Here is a 27350-nt window from a genome sequence, read left to right on the forward strand (position 1 = left end):
AAGTTAATATAATAATGTCATCAAAACATGAGTCTGGCAGTCTGTTAAAGAGCCAGGCACATCTCTGAACCATCTTTTCTCAGGAAGATTGCTTTTCAAACCACAGTGGTTTAAGCCTTCCCAGGCATTGCTATACTCCCCAGGCCACAGACCTGTAAAATAAACAGTAAGTATTAATTTTAATGCTTAAAGAGTACTCTATCTGTTAAATCCAATGATGAGCTCATTCGTAGTTAGTGTATTATTAACTTCATTTTCTTCTTATATACAGGTTTATATTAAAATATTTTTTTATTTGTATGGGTGTTTTGCTTGCTTGTGTGTTTATATACCACATTTGTGCCTGGTGTCCAAGGAAAGCTAAAGAGGGCATCCCATCCTCTGTAACTAGGTTCTTAGACTGTGACTAAACAACCCAAGAAGCAACTCAGTAGTCTGTCCCCAACAGTTAGATCTTCCTAATAGTTCCCTAATTTAGTCCTTGCTTCCAATTCGGTGCTGCCTGGGGATGGCCAAAGAAGATGCTCTCCATGACAAATCAAACAGGATGCCCCACGTCTGTCCAGTGGCTCACAGCTTCCCCCCAAGCAAGCAGCCTTAATTGGCTGCACACTTGGCATTCTACCAGGTCTGACTGAGTAGCTGCCCCTTGAGCATAGTAAACCATGAACAAATGGTTTTGCCTCTCTTTCCTTGGTCATTGGGGTCTACTGTTTTTTGTTTTTAAATATTTGTGTATACATGTTTTGTCTGCGTGCATGTGCACCATGCTCGTGCCTAGTACTGGCAGAAATCAGAAGAGGGATTTTGGATTTCCTGAAACTGGAGTTACTGATGGTTGTGAGTCCAAGTGAGTGCTGGGACTTGAACCTAGGTTCTGTACAAAAGCAGTAAGTGCTCTTGACTGCCGAGCCATCTCTCCTGTCCATCACTCAGTTTTCAATATCTGAGGACTTACTGATTTGTTTCTTCATAGTCACTTTGGACGTTTGGGAGAAACAGTGCAGCCCAATCAATAGGTAAAGGCTAGTTTCCAATTTTCCACCCAGCGAGGTGAGAGAAACACTGATTGAGGGATCCCGGTTTTCACTGGGCAGGATTATGGAGGCCGAAGAAGAGTGCCCTAAGCAGGAGCGCTTGAACGGAGGGGAGACGATCACCAGGGTCTTGAGATCAAGGTGAGAGGGGCAGACGTCGATACATACGAACGCAGGGATCCTCAGCCCACTACCACCGTTCAGCTCCTCCAGCTTTACCACTTCAATATCCGCGTGTGGGTGGGGCTTCCCGCAGATGCTCTCTGCGCACGCGCATTCGGCGCGACGTCACATCCGGCGGCGGGAGTTAGCGGCGGAGAGGGCCGGGTCGAGTGTCCAGCGGCATCGCTCCCCTCGCTCGCTCGGCCTTGACGTTTATGGTTCCACCTGCCCGCCTGTAGCCCACCGTTCCCGGCCTGCTCTCTGCCTCCTCCCGGATCTCTTAATCTGAACCGGGTTTGCTCTACTAGAGGTGAAGCGTGCATAGCCGGGAGAGCGGGGCCTGGGACTTCACCGGGTGCGGGCACCTTTCCCGCAGGTGGAGTCACCTGAGCAGGGTTTGACAGCGCGTCTTTCAGGGCCATGCTTTTGCCATCACTGTGCAGTCTCAGGAATGCTGTTCTCAGACAACAGGGGCAGCGAATGCTTTAAAAAAAAAAAAAAAAAAAAAAAAAAAAAAAAAAAAAAAAAAAGCAAAAAAACCCCTCAAAACTACAGATTTTGCATTTTAATATTTGGGGTTTTAAAAACAGCTTTAAAGAGTTCGTGGAACTTTTAAAAGACAATTCTAAATTCTAAATAGCTTTTTATAAAAATGAATTATAATCTTTTCCGTAACAGAAACTCCCAACAAGAAATCCAACCTCCCCTGGTTATTTGGGGAATGTCTCCGGGGCTTTTATTAGCTGAGGACTTTATTCTTTGGAAGAATGTTTGCATCTTTAGTGCCTGGCTCACTAACCTAGTTTGATCTTTTGGTTTACCATTAGTATCACAAAGACTGCTTCCGAGATGATTTGAGTGGTCTTGCCAGATTTTGACTGTCTTCTGGTTATACATTAATGCTGTTTCTGTGTTGGACTTTTGTATTTTGATAATTACATTTGACAGAATTGTGTTTACAGGAAGAAAAAATAAGGGCAGGACTTAGGCATTTTTTTTTCCTTCTAATTTCTCCAAATGCCCATTTTTGAGAGCACAGCTAAGCAAAACAAAAGAAAATTAAAGTCACCTAGAATCTTACTAACTGAATAACTTGTTAATATTTTGGATGTCTCCTCTTATTTTAAAAAACATACCTATCTTGGATCTGGAGCCATGGTCCACACTTTTTATCCTAGCACTTAGGAGGCAGAGGTGAATATCTCTTGAGTTTGAGGCCAGGCTGGGCCTACTTAGTGAGACCTTAGTTGTAAAATTGGAAGCAGAATTAGTATACACTGCTGGTTAGCTCCGTTTATATAACATAACCTGCCTGCTTTTCTAATTTATCTATTTTGTTCATTCACAAGTACAAGGTATTTCATCGTGCTAGGGTTTCTCATAAGTAAAGAATGAACCCCAGAGGCTCTCTTCTGTGCCCCCTATTTTAGTAACCTGGAGGACACTAACCGATATCTTCATATCTGTATCTTTGACCAAGATGAATAAGGAAGGCAGGATAGGGTTGTGTGAATTCAAAGATTTAATGCTCCTTGCTTAGGGGCAGGCAATTTATCATGTTTGATTTATTGAAAAGTCAGAGAAAAACCACTTAATGTCTCCCCAATTCTTATTTCTTTGGTTTTAGGCTCACTTAAAAAAAAAAAATTCCTCTAAGGATGAAACATGACTGACGACTCTCAGAGGAACTTTCGTTCAGTCTACTATGAAAAAGTTGGGTTTCGTGGAGTTGAAGAAAAGAAATCACTGGAAATCCTCCTGAAAGATGACCGTTTGGGTGAGTCTCACTGCTTAGGCTCATTTGTTTGAAGTTACCAGGTAAATATTACCATAAGGGATTCAAAGCAGTACTTATTACGTGTTGTATTTGTGTGTGTGTGTGTGTGTGTAAAACCATAGTATCAGAGTGGTGTAGTTTGAGAAAAGTTGAAACCTTTTCAAATTCATTGAGAGGCAGAAGATTTTGTAAAGCTTCTTAAGAACTGGACACTGCTTAGTGTGATGGTGTAAAACATTGATCCTGGCAGTCTGGAGGCGGAGGCAGGGGATCTGAGTCTAAGGGCATCTGGTCTACATGGAGAGTTCTAAGACAGTCAGGGGATAAATAGTAAGACACCTTCACCTTTAAACAGAAATCAGTTCTTTTTTTTTTTTTTTTAATTAAATTTATCTATTTCCTCTCAATTTCTAGACATAGCACCTTGGTTTCTAGGTCAACTTTGCAAGAACCCTGGTTATGATTTATTTTTTTGTGGAAGCTAATCCTCCAGTACACATTTATATTTAATTTATCTTAAGCCAACAATAATAAAGACCCGTTTTTACAGTAAAACAGAACCATAGGGTAAAAACAAACTTAAGTGCTTCTTGTTGTTGGAAGAGCTGGGAGTGGAACCCAGGGCCTAGCACATGCTAAGGCATGCTCTGCCACTGAGCCACACTGTCTCCCCACGTGGTTCTGTGATTAGTAAGTTTAGTGATGTTAGAGAGGATGCAGTGACAGATGCAAAATACACTCCGTGCTGCAAAAGTGCTGGTTTAGATGGCTTAGTTGGTAGAAGATGTAGATTAGAAATGGCTAATTCTATGGCTTTCCCTAAATTTGCTGCTGGTTATGCGTTGGATTTCTCCTGCAGGCACGTCTGAGCCAGACAGTTTTAAGAAGTGAAATTGCACTTTCAGGTGCTGTAAGCCCGTGGGATATTTCTAATTGTTCTTTTCCTTCCTCTAGACGTCGAGAAGCTTTGCACATTTAGCCAGAGGTTCCCTCTCCCATCCATGTACCGTGCATTGGTATGGAAGGTGCTTCTAGGTATGAGACCCAGGAGTGGAGGGCGGGGCAGGGAGGATTTGATTTCAAATGTGTTGAATGGGATCCTTTGTCATCTGACACAAAAGGAGCATTTGCTTAGATTCTTTGCTGATTATTGGGTCTTCCTCAGGAGGCCCAATTACTGCTCACTGTAAAAGCCTTTCGGCTCGTGACTTCAGCAGAAGTATATTAACGATTTCTCTTGGAGTCTCTGCTTATTAACGGCAGTGGAGAAGATAATATTTGTTCCTGAAGTAAAGCCTTTGTACACTCAGGTATCTAGTGCATCTCTGTGGTCACCATCTTCAAAAGCACTGACAGCTATTTTAGTTTTTCCCCATAATATTTTTCTGTCTTAAATCTTAACACGAAGATTTTGTAGCCATCAAAATCAGTTCTATGCAGGTGTGTGCTTTAGGTAATCACATCAGCAGGCATGAACACTGGGGTGGGAGAAAGAAGAACTGGCTGTCTTTACTCTCAGCAGGCTAGCCAGGAGAAAGGCCATGCTGGCCTCCAGTTTTCCATCTGTCCAGAGACATCTTGAGCTAAATTACTCTTAGGTTTTAGTCTTTAGCGCATTGTATTCTGTGACTCTCAGTGGTAGAGGATAATGTTCTGACGCTAAGGGAGTTACATAAATGCCCCTTTATCCTTTGAAATAAAAGTGATGTGACAGATTTCAAAACAAGCAAAACAAAAACAAATGAACAAAAAATGGAATCAGAGTCTTTTTCTGCCTACAAGTGTGAGAGGATTTCAGAACTGGGCGGCCAAGGAAGGAGAGCTGACTCGGCGTCTGCCACAAGCAGCTGGCAGCATCCCTTTGAGCCCTGGACTTTTCCCATCATTGCTGAGCCTGCTGGAGCATCTAATCCCCGTTCATTATCATCCTCCATTTCTTTCTTAAGCAGCTGGGGTTTACTCACTGTGAGTCGGGGTGAGGATGGAGCTTTATGAGGAATATGGACTACCTCTGTGTACTGGGCATCGGTGGGTTCCATCACCAACGTAAATAGTTTACATAAATTATGTACAGTAATTCTAGAATGGTCCTGAGGGAAGTCTTACTATCCTGGATGGACATAGACTCTGGGGGCCTAAAATACTTTCCTAAGGCCGGTGATAGACAAAGAATTAACACTTGTATTTGTAGAACTCACGTGAAGGGCTCCGTTGAGGGGCGGGGCTAGGTAACAGAGCTCATGCCCTGTTTGTATATTTCAGAACCTGAGAAATCTGCAGCCCTCAGTGTGGCCGTGCAATAAGGCAGCCACAAAAGAATGCAAGCTAGGAAGCACTTCAAGATGGCGTTGTTGTTGTTGTTGAGCATCTTGGCAGCTTTGGTGCGCTCATCTCTGTCTGGGTTGGTGTGTGTGGTGACCATCTACAAAAGTCATGATAACTGTTTAAATTTTCCTTAGAGAATTATTTTTCCTTAAATTTTACATAAAAACTTTGTAGTCATCAAAGTAAACTTCTTCTAAGGGTACATTTTAGGCAATTATCACCAGTGTTCATTTCTTACGGGATGCCCTGTATGTCTTATTAATGGAAGATGTTATGTTGTGCATGTGACACTTCCTGAGTGCCAAGGCCCAACTGTTTTATTTGTTGTTGTTTTTTGATCTCAGTTTTTCTTACCTTCTTTATCACCTAAGCCACTGTTGTTTCTCTGCCACAGTCAGAGGCACTGGAAATGCAGAACTGTCACAGAATAAAGGGCTCTTTATAGTCCGGGTTTGGTTGCTCTGGGCTCTATGGATGCTGCCTTTCTCGTACTATGTTAGGTAAATGTCAGAGAGAGCTTTGGGGGTGAACTCTTAGACACAGGTCTAAGAGTTGACACTCTTGACAATCTGCTGCCTCTGGTAGGTCAGCTATAGCTCTTCAGTCTGTAGCAGCCCAGATATGGAGGACATTTAAGTGTGTTCCCTTGACTGCTCTGAGAACCTGGTACAGAACCCCTCAGACACACTGAGTTTATATCAGGAAAAAACACTTAACCATGTTTTATGCATGAAAAGTGTTGAGCTTGTCTAACTGCTATTTCCCAAAATGTCCTTTAGAATAATTGGTCTGTGGGGTTTTGCGTCAAAGGCGAATCACAGTCAAATAAACTGCCTGACATACATGTGCTGGACACACCTGTGCCTGACACACATGTGTTGGATGCACCTGTGCCTGACACACCTGTGTCTGATGCACCTGTGCCTGACACACATGTGCTGGACACACCTGTGCCTGACACACATGTGCTGGACACACCTGTGCCTGACATACATGTGCTGGACACACCTGTGCCTGACACACATGTGCTGGACACACCTGTGCCTGACACACCTGTGTCTGATGCACCTGTGCCTGACACACATGTGCTAGACACACCTGTGCCTGACACACATGTGCTGGACACAACTGTGCCTGACATACATGTGCTGGACACACCTGTGCCTGACACACATGTGCTGGACACACCTGTGCCTGACACACCTGTGTCTGATGCACCTGTGCCTGACACACATGTGCTAGACACACCTGTGCCTGACACACATGTGCCAGAGCACTTTATCGAGTGCTTTATGAATTTGCCTCTTCATCACAACAACTTGTGGGTTTAGACACTATTATGTCTAATTTTCAGATGGGGAGAAGATGAGGCACAGTAAACAGAAGGAATTGCTGAGAATGTTCAAGTTAGTGAACTGTATGTAGTTAGACCTCAAACCCAAGAGTCTTGACCCCAGACTCTCTGACTCTGCACTGTCTCATTACATTAATGGGACTGGAATAAATAAAGTGAAAATTTTGTTTATATCAAAACTGAGCCTTAACAATGCATTGTTACCATTCTATAATCCATTTCCTATTGCCTGGGGCTCTGATTCTTTGGGGAATATTTGGTGTTGGGCTGGTCTGCCCTGTAGACCGAAACACTGGTGAGAGCCCTGGTGTTAGCTGATCTGAGATGGAGCTGGTTGTCTGCCCATGGTTTTCATGATACCATTTATTTATAAACACACAGGGAAGTCATGAGATGAGACCCTGAGTGAAAGTGCTTGCTGCACAAGCTTGGTAACCTTAGTTCACATACCAGACACCCACATAAAGGTGAAAGGAGAGAACTCACTCCACAAAGTTGTTCTCTGACCTACATACACACACACACACACACACACACACACACACACACACAGAGAGAGAGAGAGAGAGAGAGAGAGAGTTTTATAGTTTTATAGCAGGCAGCATAGTTAAGTAACAACCACAAAATGTCACAGAAATACAATGTACGCTGGCCTTATTGATGAAGACCGTTCGGTAGATAAGCTTTAACTAGTGAGGATAAACCGAGGAAAAGGACTCAACATATTGTTCTGAGATGTAGGAGGCCAAGGGCCCCAGGAGCTAACAGTGCCCTCAGCCACTAGCCAGGCTCTGAGTTAAACCATCATTACAGCTGGTGTGGTTATTGCCTTGGAACTATGTCACGTGCTTGTTCAAAGGCTTTTGTGGTGCCATCCCATTTCTCTCTAACATCAGCGTCTTCCAAAGCTCTTAACGTTTACGATTGTTGGAGTGAGACTTTCTAGAGGGAATCTACATGGTCACTATTTGTGTGACCTCAGCTGTGGGGCTGTTCCTCACGGGGGATTCTTTTCACTAGCGGAGGGATTTGGGTGGGTGTCTCAGCATGCCCCTTTCCTGCCCTGTCTCCTGTAGGCATCTTGCCTCCGCACCATGACTCTCATGCCCAGGTGATGGCCTATCGCAAAGACCAGTACTGTGACGTCCTCCATGCCCTGACAGTTGTGCGCTTCATCAGTGATGCCACGACGCAGGTGGAAGTGTATCTTCGCATGTATCAGCTTGAGTCGGGGAAGCTGCCTCGAAGTCCCTCTTTTCCTCTGGTGAGTGCTTGTTGTCACTTGACATTCAATGCCACCCCTTTTCTAAGAATTATTTTTTTGTTTTGTCTATTAATGTGTTTGCAGAGGCGTGCATCATACCTAGGTCCTCATGAATGCTAGGCAAGCATTCTACCACTGAGCTATGCCACTAAGACTTTTTTTTTCTGGCTTCCATTATTGTTGTTGTTATTATTATTATTATTACTACTACTTTAGTTTTTTTTACAGTCCACTCATTACCCTCCTCCTGGTCTGCCCTCCCACAGTTCCTTATCCCATTCCTCCTCCCCAAATCTTAGTAAAGTGTTATTTATGAATGAATTATTGCTAATTATTTTTAAAGATCTATTTATTTATTTTTATATATATGAGCACACTGTCACTGTCTTCAAACATACCAAAATAGGGCTTCAGATCCCAGTACAGATGCTTGTGAGCTACCATGTGGTGCTGGGAACCAACCTAAACCCTCGTCTCCTGAAAGAGCAGCTAGCACCATCTCTCCAACCCCAGCTCTTTTTCCCTTTGAGACAAAGTTTTCCTATGTATGTAGTACAGGCCAGCTTCCAACTCAGTATCCTTCTGCCTCTGCCTCCTGAGGGCTGGGATTATAGGCATGTGCCTCATTTCTGGCTATGCACAGATACTTATTTGTGTAAGCCAGAAGAAAGCAAGATCCAGTCGTGACGCCGTTGCTTTGGCTCTTTCTGTGTGCTCTTTGTGGAGACAAGGTACCACTGTAGGCAAGCACGACAGAGTTCTGAAGTTAGCACAGTGACAGTACTCAGTCTCACCCACAGGCTCCTTCCATATGTGCCCAGTTTTTCTAGGGATGCCCTTTATCACAAATAAAAAGGCTGGCTAAAGATTTGATTTTGGACTGTGGATTACACTGAGTTGACATGTTGCTGTGGACACCTCTGACTTGGGCTGGGTCTGTAGGTAAAAATTGGCTGGGGGAACCACAGGGTTCCTCACGCCACGCTGTGTGTAGTCTGGGAATGCCCTGGGTTCCTCCAGCTGGAAGTTAGGCCTGGCTGCTCACTAACTAAAGGCCTCTCCACGGTTCCTCATGGCTCGGCCCCAACACACGAGGAAGTCCTTGGGTTTCCAAAACTGGTTTATTGGCATGATGGATGGTGGATGCACACCCCCAAAAACCCAGGGAGGACCTGAGTTAAATAGGGAGGGGAAGAGGGGGGAAGGACTGGGAAGGAATGCTTAATTGGCTCCACCCTCTGTCCTTCAGGTACCTTATTAGTATGTAAATCTCTCTAGGGCCTGGGGCCTGTATCATGCCCTCCACCTGTGTACATGACTGAAGGGTGAAGGTGGAATGGAGATACTCCAGCTTCAGGCAGTAGGAGTCCCTGAGATCTATATCTATATCTATATCTATATCTATATCTATATCTATATCTATCTATATATCTATATATCTATCTATATCTATAGATATATATTCATACATGCCAATTTCTCTCTCATTCTCTCTCTCTCTCTACACACACACACACACACACACACACACACACACACAATATAGCTGCTGGGCCTGGAACCCAGAGCACACATGCCAGACAAGTGCCCGGCTGCTGAGCTGTACCCCAGCCTTTACATATTAGTGTATATCTCTGTGTATTATAATAAATCCAATTCCAACCCCATGTTACAAGTTCATTTTAGCCTTTCCTGTGACAGTTGCAGATATTAAAAAGTTCCCATTATGCTAAGATATTTGCTTCTGGCTTGTTTTCCTGTATGCTCCAATGTTGCCAGCCACTCCTGGCTACTTTATTGCAGTTGTCTGTATATTTTAATGAAGGTTTTATTTATCTGGGGAAAACAGAGTGAATTTTTTAAGCAAGGGTTTGCATGCAATCTTTGATTATCTACAAAATTTGTTTTTACTGAGCCTGGGCTTTGAGCCAGGCGTGACCTCACCCACCTCTAATCCCAGGAGTCAGGGCTGAGAAGGGAGGATCTTGAGTTTGAGAGCAACTACACAGTGACATCTCAGCCTCAAAAATTAATTGACTTATTTTATATATGACTTATTATATCCAATTACAGATGTAAGGAGTTAATGATAGAGTGACAAATTAGCACCGATAAAGGCCACCACTCTTATCATTACGTTCATGAAGAGGGAGAAGAACCCCAAATGTTAAGTGGTGCTTAGGACAGTCTCATTTTCCTGTCACTCAGAGGCACCACATGAGCTCTGTGTCTGTGGTTCAGGGACTGAGTCTGTGGCTTCTCAGGTGCCAGGCAAGTGCTGCACCACTGAGCTGCATCTGTCTTCCTCCTCGGGTGCCAGGCAAGTGCTGCACCACTGAGCTGCATCTGTCCTCCTCCTCGGGTGCCAGGCAAGTGCTGCGCCACTGACCCACATCTCCACGCTCTTCCGTCCTTTACTTTACCTTTTGCTCAGTGGCCCAGTCGCAGACCTCCTACCTTGGCTTCCTGGTCAGCTGAGACTGCAGGCCCAAGCTCCTGGAAGGGCTCTGAGTTCTTGAATTACATATTGAATAAGGTTAGCTATTCTGTTAGTGTAAGAAACCTAAATCTAAATTATAGGCATGGCTTCCACCTCATCCCTACTCACTGGTCCATGCTCTGACCAAGACACCTTCCCTGCAGCCTCGGGTGCACTGTCTGAACATGGGAATGAGGTTCGGTCTCCCCATCTTTCTCTACACACACAGCCCCCAACCTGTGCTATTATGAGGTAGTAAGAGTTTGTGAGGGCCCAGCTTGGATACAGCTGGGCGAAGCATGCTAGTCTTCCTCACCTGGTCAGAGTGAGGAGGAACAGCCAGTGACATGTCACCTGCAGGGTCACCCAGACCAGGCCTAGGACTCTGTGGAATCCCTAGAGAGGAAGATTTTCTCTTCTTCTTGCTCCTTTTGTATTCTCTAATACTGTAATAAGATGTTTGGAAAAATACATTTCTTATGATTCTTACATTCTGTGGATATTAGCAAGCTGAAAGAAAGCCTAAGAATGAAGTGCCTTTTGTTAAAACAGGAATTATCATCTAACTTGGGGCTTCTCAGGGGAATAGAAGGGTATTTCTTAATGTGTATATGTATAATCGGAACTCAGGACCTCTGGAAGAGCAGTCGGTGCTCTTAACTGCTGAGTGCCCCAATTTGAAACTTTTAAGATTAAAAAGACATTAAGAGGGCTGGAGAGATGGCTCAGCAGTTAAGAGCACTGACTGCTCTTCCAGAGGTCTGGAGTTCGATTCCCAGCAACCACATGGTGGCTCACACCATCTGTAATGGGATCTGATGGCGTCTTCTGGTGTGTCTGAAGACAGCAATGGTGTACTCATATACATAAATAAATAAATCTTTTTTTTTTTTTTTAAATTTCAAACTATGAAAGCCTAGATGAAAATGTAAGTTGTTTTTGGTTTGTTTGGTTTTGGTGTTGATGGCAATATTTGAAAACAGAATAACTTTCCACATAGGGTTTCAGTTTTTATAAGATTTCTCTGTTGAAAATTTCTTGAGGATTTATTTTCATTTTTGAATATCTGAGAAATGTCATTCTTTGGTTTCCTAAAATTCTGGTTTTAGGGGCTGGAGATGTGGCCCAGGGGTTAAGAGCACTGACTGCTCTTCCAAAGGTCCTGAGTTCAATTCCCAGCAACCACCACATGGTAGCTCACAACCATCTGTAATGGGATCTGATGCCCTTTTCTGGTGTGTCTGAAGACAGCAGTAGTGTACTCATATACATAAGATAAATAAATATTTAAAAAAAATTCTGGTTTTAGGATGTTTAAACTTTTAAGTAGAAAAGCATTCTAAAGGTGTGTGTAAGTTTTAATATAAATCAGATGTTTTGTGAGCTCATGTGGAGTCCCTTGGTATTCATCATAAGTTATGTCCTGTCACATTCCAAAGTGGCTTGTGTCTCACGTCCCTCTGAAGGAACCCTGGTCTAGCTGGGGACTGGCTGGGTGGAGAGAGACCCTGCCTGACCTGCTCTTGCAGCTGACTCCATGCAAAAGCCAGCTGTTGTTCAGCTACGCTGTCTCCCATGGATCTCTGGAGCTGCCCATCATTCCTGTCCCCTGCTTCTCCTCATTGACACACTCTGCCTCAGATCCCTCTTTGATGTATTAATGTGGGCTCTTCAAGAGCAGAGGGCAGTATTAGGTTTTCAGTGAAGAAATCTACCTTCCTTTCTGCTGCCTCCCTCTTGAGATTTATTGTTCATCTTTCAGGAGCCGGAGGATGAAGTCTTTCTTGCCATTGCTAAAGCCATGGAAGAGATGGTGGAAGACAGCGTGGACTGTTACTGGATCACCAGATGCTTCGTGAAGCAGTTGAGTCACAAGTACCGGGACACTTTACCTCAGCTGGTGAGGAGTTTTGTTGTTTTTTGTTTTGATGGGAGTGTTCTTGGGAAATGGGCAGTGTCAGAGAGCACTCTTACCCCAGTTGCTGCTGCTGTGATGAGTGGACAGCGATCCTAGAAGATGTGTTTTCTGCGAAAGGCAAGAAAGTATTTCCCACAGAATGGGCCCTATGTCTTCTTTGCAGCCACTCGGATCTGCTATTGGAGGACAAAGGCAACCCGGAACTGCCGGGTCTCCATGGGGTGGACTCACCTGTAGGCCCCACCTGCTCTGGAGGATTCCTGATCCTGGTCCAGACCCACTGGCTTATCTAGAATGGTCCCTCCATGTTAGGGTTTCTGTCTGCCCACATGTATGGAAAGCCTGGTGACAGGAACTTGTCTCTTCTCACATACAGCCTCCAGCATGCACATATGTACATGCATGAACATAACACAACGGAGTGTATTGGTCTACACGTGGGCCCTGCCCTTGTGTGTCATCTGCAACTCTGCACTTGGGGAATTTCTAGGCTCATTCATTGCTTTCAGTTCTGACTTCCTGTTAGTACTCAGATGGTTGAAAATTTCTCATTACCTTTCCACAATTAAATCTGAGTCTCAGTGTGGGGCCTAGAATGTGAATGTTTCAAAGCCTTAGGCAATTGTGATTGTAGCTGGGATTGACAGCCTCTCATTTACAATCACTTTCCTACCTAATTCACTCAGCGTTTCCTCCTACAAATTTGCTGTAATTAAGTCTAATAGCCCCACAGATGGTAAACAGGCCCTTGCTCTTTATCCACGCGCATTCGTGGGTGAGCGTCCCCTAGGAGGTGCTGTAAGAAACTCATGAGCAGTATCTGGGGTGTTGTACTTAAAATCTCCTTACTTAGTTTGGGTAGATTTACATTTTAACTTGGCAAGCAGGCCCTGAGTCTGCCTGCTTTCCACTCTGCTGCTCAGGTGTCAGGTTCCCAGTTCTGTCCTCAGGCAGTGACCACACCCTCTCATTCTGCCTGACAACTCTGAGGGCCAGAGAAGTTGGTCAGCTTTGAAGATCTCTATTGGATTTTTTGTTTGTTTGTTTGTTTTTTGCTTCTTTGTGTGTGTGTGTGTGTGTGTGTGTGTGTGTGGTGTGTGTGTGTTTGTGTCTGTGTGTGTGTATGTTTTGAGGCAGGATTACATGTAGCCTAGGCTAGCCTTGAACTTGCTATGCAGATTGAGGGTGATCCTCCGAGCATGCTCTGCCATACCTGACTTTTTTCTTTGTAAGAGTCACCAACATATTCCGCATATTATTTTTAGTGTAGTAATATTCCTGTTTGTTGTTTAAAGATTGTAAGCTTCATACGTGGGGTCTGTCAGTGTTTTCTCTTTTCATGCTTATGTTTTCTGTATCCCTTACCGACTCCACAACTGGTAAAAACATATTTCTTTAGTTGCATGTTACCCATAATCCCAGCACTCAGGAGACTGAGGCAGAGGACCAGGAATATCCGACCAGCCTGGGCTATATGCCTCCCTATCTGAAAGAGAAAAACCCACCCCTTCGCCATATTTTCCCCCTTGACTTTTTAAAATGCTCTAACCATTTAAGCTTAGCTCTGACTCATCTACCTTCTGTCTGACTGGCGTCAGACATGGTGGATTTCATACCTCAGCATGTGTCTGTAACACATGGCTTCTCCTAGCAGCCAGCTCTGCTCTTCATCTAGCTTAGTATGTCAGGACCATTGTGCATTTCACACAGTCTGACTTTTAGTGAGTTTAACTCATAACTCCTTGTTTGTGCAGCTGAGGGCACTGCACCTCAGAGAAGCTAAGTCCCTTGCTGAAGGCGATACAGTGGCTGCCCTAACTCCCATTCCTGATGCTCAGCTCACTACCAGTAGGATCAAGAGTTACAGGTTTATTTACTGGTTCACCTTCTCCCCACCCACCCCCGGAATCTTGGGCTTCAGGAAATCTTAGACAAGAGCTGAATTCCAGCCCTTTCCTTTTGTTTGTTGAGAGCAGGCATGGGGAGATGTGGTGGGTGGGAGAGAGAGGCATTGGAAATGAAGTCCAGGGCTTTGCTCCTTTCTTTACTTTTTTATTTTGAGGCAAAGTCCTGTTAAGTTGCCCAAGCTGGCTTTGAACTTGTGATCTTCTTGTCTCAGCCTCCACCACAAAGCAAAGAACCTAGGTTCTTGTTATAGCCACGCTTTTATGACCTTGGTCTGACATTTTTTTATACTTTCATGACTTTCCTTTGCTATCTGTTCCCACAAAGCATAGGCTGCTGCTTTAGAGATGCAGGGAATCTGATGTCCACTTTTGACATACGTGCAGGCAGAACACTCACACACAGAAAATAAACTAAGTAAATCTCAGGGCTGGAGAGATGGCTCCACAGTTAAGAGCACTGACTGCTTTTCTAGAGGTCCTAAGTTCAGTTCCCAGCAACCACATAGCAGCTCACAACTATCTGTAATGGGATTCGGTGCCCTCTTCTGGAGTGTCTGAAGACAGCTATAGTGTATACTCATAATCACACAATAAATAAATAAAATAAGTAAATCTTTAAAACATAAGTAAATCTTGAAAATAATTAAAAAATTAAAGTGTGAGAGAAGATGTAGTGCTCCCAACCGACCGTGTGCTGTGATGTGCTGTAGTGTGCTGCGTCCTTATGACAGCTGACCTACTGTGTGCTGTAGTGTGCTGCGTCCTTATGACAGCTGACTGACTGTGTGCTGCGTCCTTATGACAGCTGACCGACTGTGTGATGTGCTGTGTCCTTATGACAGCTGACTGACTGTGTGATGTGCTGTGGCGTGCTGTGTCCTGGGACCACGTCATAGCCTCTTTCAGACTTCCTAGAGTTCAAGCATGTGACAATGTCTCTCACTGCCAGGGAGCACAGAAGCCAGTTTTCTTTTCTTCATTAAGAATTTAGAGTTTGGGGCAGGACTGGAGAGATGGCTCAGTGGTTAAGAGCACTTGTTGCTCTTGCAGAAGACCTACATTTGATCCCCAGCACCCAGATGACAGCCCACAATCATCTATAATTTCAGTTTCAGGGAATCTGATACCCTCTTACGGTTTTTGTGGGTGCCAGACACACAAATGGTCCACATACATTTATGAAGGCAAACACACACACACACACACACACACACACACACACACACAGAGAGAGAGAGAGAGAGAGACAGACAGACAGACAGACAGACAGAGACATAGAAAGACAGAGAGCAGGTAGAGGGCTCAGTGGGTAAAGGCTTCTGCCACCAAGCTAAAAACAAAACTGTGGCTAACACAATGAAAAATGCCCTTCCTTAAGTAACTAAGAGGGTGAATCTGAGAGGAGGCGCCACCTCCATGCCGTATTGCTGATGCCAGCCCGTGTGGCTGCATCTCCCACTTATACTTGTCTTAGAAGAGAGGCACTACTGGACAGCCCAGCTGCTGGGTCTGGGTGCAGCTGCTTCTGCCTTCCAAGGCATTCCCACTGGTATTGGCACTGGGTGCAGAGTTTGTGCTTCTGGTCCTCCTTTATGTCTCAGTTTCCTTGGCACTGGAGGGCATCCAGAATAGTATGGTTAGTGTATGGTCATGTGTGCATATACCTCTGTGTGTGTGTGTGTGTGTGCATATGTGTGTAGGGGGTGAGCATGTGTGTGTGTTTGTGTGTGTAGGCCACTAGAGGGCGTTGGGTATCCTCTATTTTTTTTCTACCTATTCCCTTAACATGGCCTTTCTTCCTGGACTTGGACTTGTGTTTTCTTAGCTAGGCTGGAAGCCAGCAAGCCCCTGAGGTCCTCCCATCTCTGCCTCTCTGGGAGTTACAGGAATGCATGATGCCAAAGCTGGTTACATGGGCACTGGGATCTGAACTCCAGTCCCCATGATTGTGTGGCAAGTGCTCTTAACCTCAGAGGGGCAGTTTCCTTAGCCCATCCTTTTGGCTTCTTGAGACAGGCTCTCCTATGTAGCCCAGGTTGGCCTCAGACACTACCGTTGTACCTCAGTATCTTGAATGCTGAGATGAGAGGTTTGTGGCTTTCCCTTTTCATCTCATTATGTGATTGGCTGCTCCAGATCACCCAGCATTGCCATGGGCCTTTCGTAGCTGTCTGTAACAACTAACTCTTGCTTTGGACTCTGCTATAGCTGTTGGTTCTGGTTAGTGCAGTATCAGGTGACTGCTATTCCATTTTGCCTGGTTACTTACTGTCCTGTGGGTTGAGCAGAGTCCTGCATCCCAAGGAAGTGTTCAGTTCCAGTATGGCCACCCTTGTCAGTACTAACCAGAAGCGTGGGTTAGGACTGACGTGATGGTTCTCATGTTTTCTAGCACTTTCTCTCACTCAGTATGTACACCTTTTCATCATTGGTTGCAGCATGAAGTGACATTATGTCACAGGAAACGAGTAATCACTTTTGCTATGTGGTCTTTAGCCCAAGGCTTTCGAACAGTACTTGAATCTGGAAGACAGTAGGCTGCTGAGTCACCTGAAGACATGTTCTGCAGTATCCAAACTTCCTTATGATCTCTGGTTCCAAAGGTGCTTCGCGGGATGCCTGCCAGAGTCCAGTTTACAGAGGTACATGTTTCCCCACTGCGCACTGGGAGCTGGAGTCAGAAAGACATCCTGGCCCTTAGGTGATCGTCCCTCAGAACTTGAGTTTGCTCCAGAACAAGAAGGTGATTCAAAGCTACCTTCCCTAGCAGTTTCTGTAACTATAACGTAGTCATTGTTGACTACATGCCTGGGAAGACCGTGGGCCTCAGTGTGGATGCCATGAGGCAGTCGTAGCTGAAGCTGTCCAGCAGCCAGAGTGCTTCTCTTACAGGCAGGTGGCGGATCGGCAGACCAGACACCTTTGTCTTTCTTAGGTGTTTCATGACATCCTCAAGAGAGCTGAAGGCTGTCAGAGACAAGCTTTGCTTCTCCAGTCACTTTGAGACCCATGTTAGGGCAGTGGTTCTCAACATTTGGGGTTAAATGACCCTTTCATAGGGGTCACCTGAGACCATTAGAAAACACAGATATTTACATTACAGTTCATAACAACAGAAAATTACAGTTATGAAACAGGATAAAGATGATGTCATGGCTGTGAGTCACCAAGCCTGAGGATGTGCACTAAAGGCTCCCTGCGTTAGGAAGGCTGAGAACCACTGGGGTAAGGGTGGTTCTCAGTCTCAGCCCCACAACTCCAGGTCTTTGTCATGTTGTTTTGAAGAAAAGAAGTCAACACATGGAAAGTATTAAAGGCATACGTGTAACTTAGCATAAAGATTCTACTACCAACTTCAACAGTTACAGGAATCATCAAACTCTTAGAGTAATCGTAGGTCAAGCCAGTTCCTGGGTCCTGGCTCAGCGGGTACAGTTACTCCGTGTCTAAACGGCTGACCTGAGTTTGGATCCCAGCACCCATGTAAGAGGCCAGGTGTGGTGGTGTGTGTCTGTAAACCTAGCACTGGCAGGGGTGTGCGCGGACACAGGCATGTCCCTGCAGCTCACTAGACAGCCAGTCCAGGCGACTGGTGAGCCTGAGCTAAACTGGTGAACTCAGAGACTCTTATCTTGAAAAAGAATGTGGAACACAGTAGACAAAGACATCCTCCATCAGCCTTAGCCTTCACACATTTACACGTATGTGCATGTGCACCTGTACACAGGCATGTGTACATATATGTGCAGAGAGAGCCCTGGGAGATGTTTAGAGAACTGGTTCCAGGCTCACTGGCAATGAAATTACCTCGTCTGACATTTCATTTGCTGCTTTGTTGTCCCGTGGTGTGCAGTAGTCATCTGGCATTGCATGGGTCCAGCAGCAGGGTCCACTCCAGTTGAAGACTTTCTTCTCTTCAGTTCCCAGCAGGCATTTGGAGCACTACAGCACAGTAATAACCTTAAGTGAGCTTTTTTCCCCCCTTCTAAAGCTATTCTATCTAGAATCTTCTCAGTGGCTCATCTGTCATGTGGTTGATACTGATTATTTCACAGTTGTTCTCTGAAGCATGGACTTAAAATGAGTGTCATTTGATTTTACTTCATCATCTGAGGTGTCTGGTAACTTCAGTTCTGCAGTCCTCTAGTTTGGTGATCTCTCTGTTTTGTAGGGTCTGGGATAAAGTCGTAAGTGGATCCTGTAAGATACTGGTGTTTGTAGCAGTAGAAATATTATTAACCTTTAAAATAAAGGTCATGGCATTGAACAGTGCAGAGAAGATAACAAAGTTCCTGGAAAATGTGAGTGCTTTTTCTCCTTGGGGTTGGAATCTGGAAATGACGGCAGCCTAGCAAACCGAATTTTCCTATTGTGTTTTATTATTTCAGAGAAATAAAATAGTTTACCTTTTACTCTGCTAAAGGATTTTGTTAGTGGTGGTTTGAACTGGTGACCCGTGCTGTAACCTGTGCTGGCCTGGAACTCTCTATACCTCATGCAGGCCTCCAGTTTTTGGTAATTCTCCTGCCTCAGCCTCCTGAGTGCTAGGATTATAGTCAAGTACCCCACTCCTGGCAAGGAAAAATAGTTATTTTTTCTTAACAGTATTGGTGTCCCCCTCTCCTCTTTTGGGGATGTTGGTCTGCATGTAAGCCCCTTGCTCAAGCGTGCCTCCTGGGGCAGAGTCTAATTCCCAGTGAGCAAACCAGGAACCAGAAGCCATGGGAACAGCATGGTGGGGGTTCTTTAGGCTTTCCTTGCCTTAACTTCTCTGGTGTAATCCCAGCTGGGTTGGTTAATGTGCCTGAGTATCATGTTAGTGCTTGCTGAAAAAGGACCCTCTGAATCAGCTTCTCCCGCTCAGAACATTCTCTCCTGGGTAAACAGAAAAGAGGCTGGGCCTGCGTAGAGTACATCATGGAGCAGACTCCGAATCCACCCACCCCGTTTGTAATTAGGCCTCTTTAACATGTGAAGTGCAGTCTGGTCAACAGTCAGAGCTAAGTGAGTGTGTATGTGTTCATTTTAAGTGAATCACCATTATTATACTAATTAGTGGCCAGTAGTGCCAGGCATGTGCCAAACAACAGCTCTCTTCTGTCATCCTGGGAACAGCTCTGTGAATCTGGGCTGTTGTTCCCCTGTTTCACTGCTGAACCTAGGCAGCTGAGTACTTGTCCAGAGCTAAGTGGTGAGTGGCAGTGAAGGTTGCCTGGCACCAGAGCTACTCAGTGTGTCCCCAGGTGCATTAGATCATTCTGCATCTGCTATCACCTTCTAAAACCAGAGAGAGCTCCCATGGACATGGGTCTGCTACAGAAAATGAAGGGAGATCCTGTAGTAACAAACACAGACTTCACTTGGACTCCTTTGTTCTTCACAGATCCCTCAGGACAGCTCAGATGCCATCGTGAGCAAGGCCATCGACTTGTGGCACAAGCACTGTGGGACCCCAGTGCATTCCGCCTGACAGCTCGTGACTTCACGGGCAGTCTGCAGGCCCTCTCTGAGCACTCTGGTCATGTCACTGGGTCTACCAACTGGTTAGAAATAACAGTCTTGCTGTGGTGCTCAAAATGTAACCCCTCCACCCTCAATCAGTAAAATAATTTAATCAAAATGCCTAGCGTGGCCGTGTTGTGAAGCTGCATCTCTTGGTGACACTGACATGCACCTCTGGGATGGTGTTCTAAATGGGCGAATAGGAAATTCCTTGTGGTCTTAGGCAGCTCTGTTTAGGTGCAGCCTGGGCTCTCTGGTGAATGGGAAGAGTGAAGCCCTGCCTCCCTCTGATGAGCACCAACACACGTTAGTTCCTTAGGAAGGACTGGTTCTGGAAGAAGAGCAGCTCTCTTTTCCTGGCCTCTCTGATTTGGATTTTGCCTTCTGTTGCCCTGGAATGTGTATAAATGTGAACCAACCGCCGTCTCATGCTCTGTCTGGCTAAACTGGCTTAAAAGCAGCCCCTGCATTTCCTTACCTGTTCCCTCCCTTTGTGCTAACTGGAATGGAGCCTTGTCTTTTCTTTCTTGAGACAAGGCCTCATTCTATACCTCACTTTCTGGAACTCTTTATGTAGCTGGCCTTGAACTCCTAGTAGTCCTCCTGCCTCAGCCTCTGGAGTGTTAGGATTTTATTAAACAAAACACTTCTAAATTTACCTTCTAGGAGAGCACTTGCTTGGTATTTGTGGATCTCTTGGTGTTCTCTAACAAATCACTAAATGTCAGGTGCACTTTCCACGGCCCTGTGCTACCACAGGATGGGGAGGGGTGGAGGTTACCTCAGGCCACATTCTGTCACACAATGGTCACCCTTCATGAAGCATTTGATGACTTTGAGACTGAAATGGGGCCCTTGTTTCAGGCTCACTCAACTCACAGTCCTGCAAGAACGTGGAGAGTTAATCAGTTTTTGCGCCATCCCCCACTGCACAGCGAGGGGAGGAGGTGACAAAGTAGAATTATGCTTCTGAGAACCCAGCCCCTCCTCAGTGTGTGAAGTAGCCGGTCACAAAGAGCTGAGAAGAACCAGAGCTACTGAGCCCAGCTGGTCAGTCTGCAGAGTACCAGACAAAGGGAGTCTTTAAAAATGGACTCGGAATTCCATTCAGAAGAACTCTTTTAAAACAAATTGCCACCTGCGGCTAATATTTTAAAAAACGATTCTCTGCCAACAATTTATTTAGTAACTACTCCTGTAACCTGAAGAACTTTGTGGACATAGGGAAAACCCACATGCAAGGGAAACTGCCCCAGTGCTGTCCATTCTCGTGATCATAGAGAATATGTGAAATTCACAGAGACATGATAATGAACGTGTGTTCCTTCTCTGTGTGTGTCCATGTGTGAGGGAAGAATGCACTTAGGTACGTGTGTAGAGGCCGGAGTCCACCTCAGGTCTTCCTCAGGATGGTTATCCGCCTTGCTTTGTGAGTTAGCTCTTTGAGACCTGGCGCTTGCCTGTTAAGTTAGCTAGGCTAGACGGATTGTGAGCCTCAGGGATCCTTCCATCTCTGCTTCACTAGCTTGGAGATTGCAGCACATGCCCACATGCCACCATGTTCAGCTTTTTATCTGGGTGCTGGGGGCAGAGCTTGGGTCCTCATAGTAAAAGTTGCATGGACTGAGCTATCTCCCCAACACGGGTTACTTGCTTTAGTAGGTATGTATTATTTGAACACTTTTTTTTTTTTTTTTTTTTTTTTTTTTTTTTTTTTTTTTTGTAAAATAGATGTGTTGAAATCCATTGGTATTAGCGATTCCCAATCCCAGGAGATATAAAAGAACTAGCAACCTCTAAACTGGAGGAGAGTTTGAAAATATGCAGCTGTGGATGCTGGGGAGGTGGGCTGCCCTGAGTGCACACTGGGGACCAGGCAGGAGCCCTGCAGCTGAGGGCTGTGGACTTGGAGACTGCAGTTCTTCTTCCTTGCTGATCTCCCAAGGTCAGAAGGTCTCATGTGGTGGGCTCCTGCTGTACTGCCATGGACCCAGACAGCACCTTGCATGTGTGCACTGTCAAAGCCAGTCTGGTGATACCTGTCCGTAAAGTGACTTAGTGTGATACCATGCATAGTTTTCTTATTAGAAACTAAACAGGCACGGGCTCTTTATATGAGAACTCCAGCACACGGGGACCCACTATTTCATGGCAGGGCTATCTGGAGAGAGCTCAGTGTTTAGCTCCTGCTCCTCCCACCCCCTAATAAAAGTGCCTGTGTTCTGTTTCTCTAGAACATTGTCAAGATGTAGGGGAATGTTGACTACATAAAGCCCAGGGTGCTAAGTCATGGCCAGGGCTGGAGTTGTAATGTGGATTCTTCTGCTTTGCAGAGCTGGGACTTACTGTGATAAGCTTAGTTCTGTCTCTTCTAGAGTCTTTAAGAACCAATGACAGAAGCTCAAAATCCACTAGGATTGGAGACACAAAGGAAAGGGGATGTGTGGGCATGTATGTTGGGGAAGCTGATACATACGGTGTGTGTGTATGTGGAGAGGATATATATACATACAAATATACATCATATTTATACGGTGTATATTTGTAGGTAGGTGTATATATATGGAATGTGTGTATGTGGTGTATGTAAATGTGAGAATAAATATATATGTAGTATGTGTGTGGGTAGGTATATATGTGGAAGGGGGCTGGTTTATATGTGGTGTGGGGGTAGATGTGTATGTGGAACGTGTATTTGTGAGTATATGTCAAAGGGGGCTGGTATTTATGAAATGAGTGTGTGAATAGGTAGCTGTACATGCAGATTATACAAGGAGTCAGTGTATGGCATGTGTATGTGGAATGTATGGTAGTTGTATATTTGTTGTGTGTTAAATATGCCTTGTGTATATGAGGGTCTGACTGTGTGTTGAAATATGTGTGGCTTTGCCCTCATGACAGTTGGTACTTTTGAGGGAGGCAGTATGGAGCAGAGACTTTGAATGATCTGCTTCTAAATGCTGCCCCCGCCTCTCTGGTGCCCTAGCCATTTGGTGTCTGGTTCCTTAGTTTCCCTTCCTCATGACTCAAATGTGAGCGGTCCTATTTATGAGTCAGCACTGAACTGAGTGTGGGGTTGCTGGAGAGGACGCCTTGGGCCTTCCCACTGGGAGCTGATTACATAACAGAATATAAGCAGTAAGCACATCTGTTTCCTTCTAGAAGTTGAGAGTACCTCTCACCTACTGAGCTGGCATGCAAGGGAAAGATAGGGTGACTATGGGATGCAGGAATGGGGGAGAGGTGTCAGGATAGCCTTTGGATAAGGGAGTGGGCCTCTGCAGCTTTCCCTGGCTCTGTGCTCCAAGCCCACAGCTTTCCTTTTCTCAGCCTCATGCTTGGACTCTTACCCACATCCTAGCATATACACCTTGGTGTGCATCACATGTGGTCTCCGGGAACACCAGGTCACAGTGAGATGTGGTTCCCAGCTATACTCTCAGCTCTCTGGAAGTAAGGATAATGAATTCAGGGCCAACCTGGGCTACGTGAGACCCTGTCTCATAACAAACAAAAATGAAGTAAAACTTGCAAAGGAAAGCAAACCCCCCTTCCCCCCCAGCACTCTGGAATAGGAATGCCTGTATCCCTATGGTTAGTTAGGGAGGGTGTGGCTGGATACTGCCTGTTGAGCCATTTTATCCTTCAAGATCTATCTCAGCCTGTCCTGCTCAGGAGAGGCCCTTGTAAACTTCTGGGCTGAAATCGCACTTCATTTCCTCTCTGCCTCTAGCATTTAAGAAATCTGCAGTTTGTGGGACTGGTTTGGGCTGACTGGGACTTTGGTCCTTCCTTCTTTCCTTCCTTCCTTCCTTCCTTCCTTCCTTCCTTCCTTCCTTCCTTCCTTCCTTCCTTCTTTCCTTCCTTCTTTCCTTCCTTCCTTCCTTCCTTCCTTCTTCTGTTTTTGGTTGTTGTTTTTTGTTTTTAATTTTTTTGATGTCTTGGGATGGAACCCAGGGCCTTGTGTATGCTGAACAAATGATATCATGTATCCCTACCCTAGAACATAAAGAAATATAATGTATCCTTTGTGGATGTACGTGTGCATGTGTACACACAGGCGGAGGTCAGAGAACGACCTCAGGTGGTGGTGGTCCTTCCCTCACACCTTGTTTGAGACAAGCAAGGCTTCTTGTTTGCCACCCTGTACACCATGCTGGTGAATCCTCAAGCTTGTGGAGATTCTGTGTCCCATCTTGCTAGGAGTGCTGGGATCACAGTTACGCGGCATTGTATCCGGTGTACATGGGTCCTAGGGATCTGAACTCAGGTCTTCGTGCTTGCTATACCCACCATACAGCCTCCCTGTTCCTTACACATATGTGTAAACGGATACAACAGCACTCGTGCATGTTGGTGGGATGAGAGAGCATTTCAGTGCATGCATACATTGTGTGGCGACTGTGAGGATCATTGGAACAATTATTACCTTAGACGCTTATGTGTTGGGAACATCCTAAATCCTCTCTGCTGTTTAACTGTGGGTTACAGTTATCTTGTGAACAAGATCAGTTATAGAACATTAGAAGCAATCCATTTTGCCCAGTGGCACCCTGGGACCTATTAGGTACCTCTACCCACTAACTTTCCATATCATCACCAACACTAAGGCTTGTTAATGGCTATGCCTGGCACCGTTTCATCCAGTATAGATCCCAGTGGTCTCTCCCTGATGCCCACCTTGGACATACTGTCTTTGCCTAGAGCCATACCCCTTCTATCCCAGAGTGGGCACTATCTTTCTGTTTCTAAGGCTCAGTTCAGATGTTGGGTGGGTGAGCTGAATGCTTCTGTCTCTGGTACTCTCAGAGACACCACATTTCTTGGTGCATATTCAGCCTCTGGAGCCAGGCTCTTGGCTTGATTCTTAAATTAGCTGGTTTGGTTCAGCCATGGACCAACCAGTAGCCCCAGGGCCACACTGGTGGGCGTACATCAGCATAAGAGAGCGTGTTGCTTGTGGCAAGGAGACCCCAGAAGCCTTGCACTCCATTCAGTGTGTGTGCTCCTCAGAAACCTGCTTTGCAAGGCTTAGGGATTGGGAAGCCTGCTCAGCTGTGTCTGAGTGGCTTGTTCTACACCATTTACTTGTGATTTTCTTCAGCTGCTGTAGCTGGAAAGCCTGCCCTTTCATGGGGTGGGAGGTGATGGGAGGGTACGTAGAAAGGGAAATATCACACTGATACCCTTGGCAAACCATTTCCATGGCTGGATCTTCCCAGTGAACATTCATAACAAGTCTGTTTCAATCTACAAGTCTACTGAAAGCTGGCTTTGCCTGGCTTCCTCCTGGGAGGTGGAAGACTGGAGGCCAGTGGCAGACAGCAGTCGTGTTTATCTCTGATTGCACGGAGGGAATGGGGATCAGGGTCTTTATATTTGAGCTGACGTTGCCAGACCATGTGACGGTTGAGTGGACCCAAGTCAGAGCAATTAGAGTTTGTGGCTGTTAAGGATGAGGGATCACAGGATCACAGGGAAGGCATGCTTAGGCCTGAGGAATGTCAGAACCCAAGGGAGCCTGCAAAGGGAGCCTGCTGGTCAGCCAGCTGGGAGATAAGAAGTTCCGGGTGCATAGCCAGTGAAAGAGGTCACCACCATTAGATGAGTAAGCCCGGCCCTGTGCTCCTGCTGCCTGGCTAGAAGGCGCTCACTGCCTCTTTTCTGAGGCTAAAAGCTCCATGTGGTTGGGAGATGGAGTTCAGTGACAGATTACTTAGGACACACAAGCCCTATCTTTAATACATAGCACCATAAGGAGGAGGAAGGGGACCTGGGGAGACGGCCCAGTTGGTAAAGTGATCTACAAGCACAAAGACCTGAGTTCCGTCTTTGCAGAACCCACATTCAAAAAAATAGCTGGACATGGTGGTAGGATGTACCTGTAGTCCCAGAGCTGTGGGCTCAACAGCCCCATCAGTCTAGTCTACTTGGGGAGTTCGAGGCTAGTGAAAACATGTCTCAAAAACCAAGGTGGACTATGAAATCACAGACACAGGGCCTGTACAGGTTCAAGTCAGATGGGGTCCCGGTGCTGAGAGGGGGAATAGAGGAGACATGGGCTCCCATTTCTGACCAAGAAGCTATCTGCAAAGGAAAACCTAGCTTTCTCCACTGAAGTCTCACAGGGTATAACAACTGCATCTAAGGGCAGACTCCATACCCATCAGTATATGATCGATACTCAATGCTACTGTAGAGTTTTTGTCTCATAGTGCTTTTTGAGTTTTTTTTTTTTTTTTTTTTTTTTGGTCTTATTGGCCTTTATTGGTCTTTTGCTTGTATTTTATGGTTTCTGATTTTGTGTTTTTGTGTGTTTATGTTTCTTGTGTGTTTTTATGTGTATGTTTGTTTTTTGTTTGTTTTCTAAAGACAGAGAGAGAAAGGATGGAGAGGTTCTTGGAGGAGTTAGGGGAGGAGAAAGGGTGGTCAGAATATTTTATATTAAAAAAATTCCAGTTAAGAATAAAAGATTAACCCCTCTACCCCTCAAGAATAAAAAATCAAGGTGGATAATGCCCTAGACATGATACTGGAGGTGTCTAGCATCCACATATATGCACACAAACACATGCACACGTGCACACACACCCCACACGCATTTCTCCCCACCCCTTCATACACCAAATAATAAAATAAAATAAAATAAAATAAAATAAATTACAGGTAGCTGATACAATGCCTTCCTTTGTTCAGCAGGGGGGCAGATGGCTTCCTGAGAAGCATGTTCAGGCAAACAGATATGCATTCTACCTTCGGTAAGATACTGCATTGAAATAGGTGTTAGGAATCACCCACATTCCAGAACCAGGTGCTCCCCAGCCTACCTTCAGCAATTCAGCGACAGCAGCTATGTTGTCACCAGCCGACACATGCAACACAAGTCCTTTTTAAAAGGTCCCTGCCATTATAGCCTGCTCTCTTACTCTCTGCCTCCACTCTTGTCCCTGCTCTGAGGGTTCCCCCTCAAAGTGTTACATGGTTTGACTTTGTGGCATTCCTCCACCCTGGCCTGCAGAGCTACTCCTTCTACCGCCCAAACCCTAACAACAGGGTCTCTGACTTGTGTATGGAATCTCCTGGACTCTGCTGATGCTAAGTTCACAGTAGAGGTCTGGGTGGGGCCCAGGGACTGATCTGTGTTTCCCCCAAGATTCCTGCCAAGGCTCCACCGTTTGCATAGCAAGGGCTGAGAATGTGTAGATTTTAGCTAATGCAAGACTTAACTCTGCTGGCTAAAGGATTTATTACAGAGAAGCAACCTGCCAGAGCTGTTTTCTCACTTTAAATGGTGAGGCTAGGTGTGATGGTTTGTGCCTCAAATCGTAGCACGTGGGGGATGGAAGCAGGACCTCAAGATTGAGATCAGGAATTCAAGGTCACTGTCAGCTACATAGTGAGTTTAAGGCTAGCCTGGTCTATAGGAGATCCTGTCAGACAAACAGGCAAACATATGATAGACAGACAGACAGACATCAGTAGAGGACTAGCCTGAGCTTATTCCTAAAGCATTGCTAAAAGCATATGAAGAACTTCAAACTAGGAATAGAAGTTCACCCCGAGGAGCTATGTTCTCTTTAGTCTTCCTTCTTGCCACCAGATCACAGGAAGTGGTTTTATGATGG

The 27350-nt window shown here is 45.4% G+C and overlaps 1 protein-coding gene across 3 annotated transcripts; it reads left to right on the forward strand.

The window, feature by feature from the left end:
• The first annotated feature begins 1329 nt into the window (after positions 1–1329).
• On the forward strand, positions 1330–19843 carry Tbc1d7 (TBC1 domain family member 7). Of its 3 annotated transcripts, none has more exons than XM_076939120.1 (8): positions 1330–1575; positions 2827–2976; positions 3931–4011; positions 7732–7919; positions 12161–12298; positions 16720–16865; positions 18395–18524; positions 19607–19843. In XM_076939120.1, exons 2-8 carry the CDS (start codon positions 2865–2867, stop codon positions 19691–19693), a joined length of 882 nt encoding a protein of 293 aa, XP_076795235.1. In that variant the 5' UTR covers positions 1330–1575; positions 2827–2864; the 3' UTR covers positions 19694–19843. The 3 variants fall into 3 exon arrangements, with proteins under 3 accessions (XP_076795235.1, XP_034365698.1, XP_076795236.1); XM_034509807.2 differs by having other exon boundaries at positions 1330–1509; XM_076939121.1 differs by having other exon boundaries at positions 1535–1554.
• Positions 19844–27350: the final 7507 nt, after the last annotated feature.

Source organism: Arvicanthis niloticus, chromosome 8, assembly GCF_011762505.2.
Source record: "Arvicanthis niloticus isolate mArvNil1 chromosome 8, mArvNil1.pat.X, whole genome shotgun sequence".
Lineage (NCBI taxonomy): Eukaryota > Metazoa > Chordata > Mammalia > Rodentia > Muridae > Arvicanthis > Arvicanthis niloticus.

What these genes read in the sequence shown, in the direction of transcription:
- Tbc1d7 (XM_076939120.1), top strand. Translation starts at nt 2,865, where the DNA reads ATGACTGACGACTCTCAGAGGAACTTTCGTTCAGTCTACTATGAAAAA. An exon ending in CCTGAAAGATGACCGTTTGG is followed by an intron (nt 2,977 to 3,930) that starts GTGAGTCTCACT and finishes TCCTTCCTCTAG; the next exon opens with ACGTCGAGAAGCTTTGCACA. An exon ending in GGTATGGAAGGTGCTTCTAG is followed by an intron (nt 4,012 to 7,731) that starts GTATGAGACCCA and finishes TGTCTCCTGTAG; the next exon opens with GCATCTTGCCTCCGCACCAT.